Source organism: Antechinus flavipes, chromosome X (assembly GCF_016432865.1).
Source record: "Antechinus flavipes isolate AdamAnt ecotype Samford, QLD, Australia chromosome X, AdamAnt_v2, whole genome shotgun sequence".
NCBI classification, from domain to species: domain Eukaryota; kingdom Metazoa; phylum Chordata; class Mammalia; order Dasyuromorphia; family Dasyuridae; genus Antechinus; species Antechinus flavipes.
Genome location: NC_067404.1, coordinates 26,486,810 through 26,490,803, shown reverse-complemented (window position 1 = coordinate 26,490,803; position 3,994 = coordinate 26,486,810). Strand labels below are relative to the sequence as shown.

The 3,994-nt window shown below is 41.9% G+C and overlaps 1 protein-coding gene across 1 annotated transcript; it reads right to left on the bottom strand.

The window, feature by feature from the left end:
- Positions 1-205: 205 nt before the first annotated feature.
- On the bottom strand, positions 206-1,231 carry LOC127543115 (gamma-soluble NSF attachment protein-like). The gene has a single exon (XM_051969147.1). It carries the CDS (start codon positions 1,229-1,231, stop codon positions 206-208), a length of 1,026 nt encoding a protein of 341 aa, XP_051825107.1.
- Between the last annotated feature and the right edge of the window lie 2,763 nt (positions 1,232-3,994).

Here is a 3,994-nt window from a genome sequence, read left to right as displayed (position 1 = left end):
GTAATTCATTGGGAGTATTTGGACAAAGAAATAAAAGGGGAGGAGGGGGAGTAACCCAAAGACTTCTAAGCAAGTTTGAAAAAAAAGGGGGTTAATAGGTATGATGCGCAATAAGTCACACATAAACTCACATGTCAGGTATAACAACTTTTATTTTTGACTAACTAGCTTTAATTAGTGCTTTATTCTGGGAAGTACAGTTTAATTATTCTGGAGTGGTCATTTCCTTCTCCTCCAAATCTAAGGATTCTTCTGCTCCTGCTCCTTCTCCTCTTCCTCCTCCTCCTTCTTCAGGGATAGGTGGCCATGCAGTCACTGATGGTGATGGCATGATTGTTTCACTCAGTTCCTCGAATGGAGGTACCTTCAGTTTCTTGACCATCTTGCGGTAGTTGTCATCCAGGAGTTTGAAGATGGGCCCTCGGCAGATCTCATCCAATCCATTTTGGTCTTTTTTGTCGTAACTCTCCAGCAGTTGTACCAGGGCATTGTACTCCCGGCTACCTTTGAAACCTGATATGCTACAACTGTCATTAACACACTTGGTTGCAGCCAGGAAATCAGAATTATGAAGGTAAGCCAGACACTGGGCAACAGTTCTTTTGTAGCAGATTGAAAAGCTCTCAAACTCCTGGTAGAAGTACTTTTCTTTGTTGAGGGAGATGGCTGCTTCTCCGTAGCGTTTGGCAAGCACCAGCAACTTGGACGCTTGACACGTGAAGCCCAGAGCCTGCAGGAGCCGACCTTCATTCTCAAACAGCTCGGCTGTCCCCTGGTACAGGTGCACCACTTGGGTGGGCATTTGATCCTCGAGGATGTGGCTGAAGCGTCTCAAGGTGGCCGCTGTGAGCTCAGCATTTTTGCCTTCCAGGTACAAAGAGACCGCCTTCCAGGCTGCCTGGGCCGCTTCTGGGAGCTTTTTCAATTCCCTCAGGAGCAAACCTGCTTGCTCGTGGGCCCTGGCTGCATAGAAGAAGGCTTGTTTCTTTTCGTGGACTTCCGCCTCCTTCATAAAAGCCTCCACAGCCCCATCCAGTTGCCTCGCGGTGCGGAAGGCTAAAGCTGCCCTGGCGTACTCCACAGCCGCCTTGTCATAATCTGGCTTCCTTTTTAGAAATCCAGTATGGAGGTGGTTAGCAGCGTTGGCCATGTGCTTCAGGCCCTCCTTGGTTTTTTGTATCTCCAGAATCTTTGGATCCCAAGGAGTTTTACTCGGGAGACCAGGGAGCATGGTTCTAGAGAGCCAGCAGCCAATTTACAGCTGACTCCGGCAACAGAACCAAACAAAGCAAAGAGGGGGCTCGTGGGTGAAGGTGGGGGTGGGGAGGCAGTGGACCCACCAATCCGTTGATTACGTAGGGGAGAAGAGAACACTCCTAGTAACAGCCAAGGTGGAGGTGGGGGCGGGGACCCATGTGGAGCGGTTATGGAGTTCTTCGAATCTTTAAAGAGAAATGACTTCAATTTCTGTGGAATTTTACACTAATTTCTTATGGAAAAGAGAGAAAAAAATTACTAAAACGCTTGATTTACAGAGGAGGGAAGCCTTAAAATTTCCTATTTAAATAACACATTTACATCAGAGTCACAGGATCACAGTGGTGGAACTACAAAGAAACGTCATAGGACATTAAGCTTAAAAGATAAAGAAACTGAAGTACAGAAGTTAAATAACTTGCCTAGTGTCACACAGCTACTAAGTGAGGCTCCCTGAATTCCAAGACTACACTATATTCACTACACTACATTCCCTCTTATGCTATATCACTTAATAAAATAAACTTTTTAGAATAAGGCTTGTCCAATAACTTCCAAACTTTAAAAAAAAAAAAAAGACTGTAAGGGGGCAGCTAGTTGGTGCAGTGGATAGAGCACCAGCCCTGAAGTCAGAAGGACCCAAGTTCAAATCTGGCCTCAAACACTTAATACTTCCTAGCTGTGTGACCCAGAGCAAGTCACTTAACCCCAAATGCCTCAGCAAAAACTAAAAAAAAAAAAAAAGACTACAAGATCCCAGTAACACAACACTGAAAAATGGTTCCCATCTTCCTCCAAAGTATATATTGGGTTCCACATCCTACATGATTCTGATGTCCCTTCCAGGCATCATTGCTCTTACCCAATTAAAATTACTTTGTATTTCTTTCACATGTCCTTCTCTTCCCCCCCAAGCCCCATCCAAGGAACTCCAATAGGGTTGCTCTTTGAAGCAAAGGAATAATTCATTTTTTTGGTCTCTCTATCCCCAGCATATGTGTATGTGCTTGATAAATGCAGGTCAAATTCAACTGTTAAATTAGATAAATAGGGACTTGCCTGAGGAATGGCCATGAATGTTATCATCTAATGAATTACCTTATATACTATCTTTGACATGAGCCAATTGCTTTGTTCTGATTTTCCATTCTCTATTACCTGAAAACTGCAGGGATCAGTTAAATTTCACTGGTGTGGATACCACCCTTCTACCCATATATCTACTGCTCCAGTAAACAGATTTTGTGAAAGGCTCTAGCAAAACAAACAAAAACACACAAAAACCTCCCAGAAATTCAAGCATCTTCCCATAGTCATGGAGAACCTTCCAATGTTGAGCCTTTCTGACTTTAGCCAAGCTGGTCTTTGAACTAGAGCCACACAGGCAAGCCCATGCTTGATGGTTTTTTTCCAGCTTTCAAGAACCCAGGGTCACCTCTATACCATGAGGAGGCACTGGAATAGGACTTTAATGAAGGGAGAACACATTACTAGGCAGGGATGCTTATATCATCCTAATAGAAATCTAATTACATTTAAATTACTTTGTAGCCCATATGCATGTTTAATGCAATAGTAGTCATTATGCCTGTTAACTGTAATGAATAAAATAAAAGCATATAACCCTATTTCATGGGTCCCAGAGAAGTATTTTTTTATTTAAAGAAATTGGATTTTTTTACACTTCATCCTGTTAAATGCTATGAAATTGAATTTAACTAAAATATAATGAAGTGGGTGACATCACAATCCCTGAATCTGTGTGAGAGATTTTTTTTGTTTCTTTTGTTTTTGTTTCACCTAAGAGAAGTACAGTGCCTCTGCCTTCTGTCCTAGGGATGGGAAAAATAAAATATTGGAAACTGGAAAAGTTCTAACATTCCAACTCCTAAATCAAAAATAAAGGAGGGATATGATCCAAATATGGGCCAATCATGTATAGCAGGATGGGCCTTCCATGAACTCTAATATAGATCTGCAACACTCTATCGGTGGACTCCCCGTGTAACTTAGCATATTGCTCAGTACAAAAGGAATGCAAAACTTGGCCAGAAGAACTGATAAAGGAATGCTCAATAAAAAATTCATCCATTACACCAATCAAAGAAGTTATGTGGTACAGACCCCTGGAAATTTTGCCACATCCCAGCTATAATTCTACTTTGGTAAAGACAAGAAGAATCTGAGGCAAAAAATCCAATAATGGTGTAGCCACAGCAATGGGTCTGAACAAATTTCCAGAAGCTGTGAAATCCATCCAGGAAAGGAATGGGCCTGAGAATGTCCTTTAGATTAAATAGAAAGTAGAAGCTGAAGCAGAACCTTCCATTAGAAAAAACAGAGAACAGAATCTGCACCAAGAAATACAAAATTAAGCAAATGGTCAGAGCAGGGGGCCTAAAATGGAAAAGCACTTGAAATCTATACAGGAATTACTTTAGGATGGACTGGAGATAGGTCCTTATTTTACAGAAAAAGCTGGAGCTGGACCAAAACTCTTTTCAAGTAAAGGAAATGTGCAGTAAGAGACTGAAGAAGGAAAAATCAGTAAGAGCCAGGGGACCAAACAGGGTCTCTAGTAAAGATGACCTGGAATTTAGCCACAGATAGTCTGGGGAACCAAGACAGCCCATTGTTTTAGAGAAAATGCAAGAGTCTGTCAAGAATAAATCATAAGGGAGACCCAGTTAAAGAGAAAAGGAATCTGTAGTAAGAAATTCCATCACAAAGCAGTTAA

Coding starts and splice junctions, on each gene's coding strand:
- LOC127543115 (XM_051969147.1), bottom strand. CDS start 1,231: ATGCTCCCTGGTCTCCCGAGTAAAACTCCTTGGGATCCAAAGATTCTG.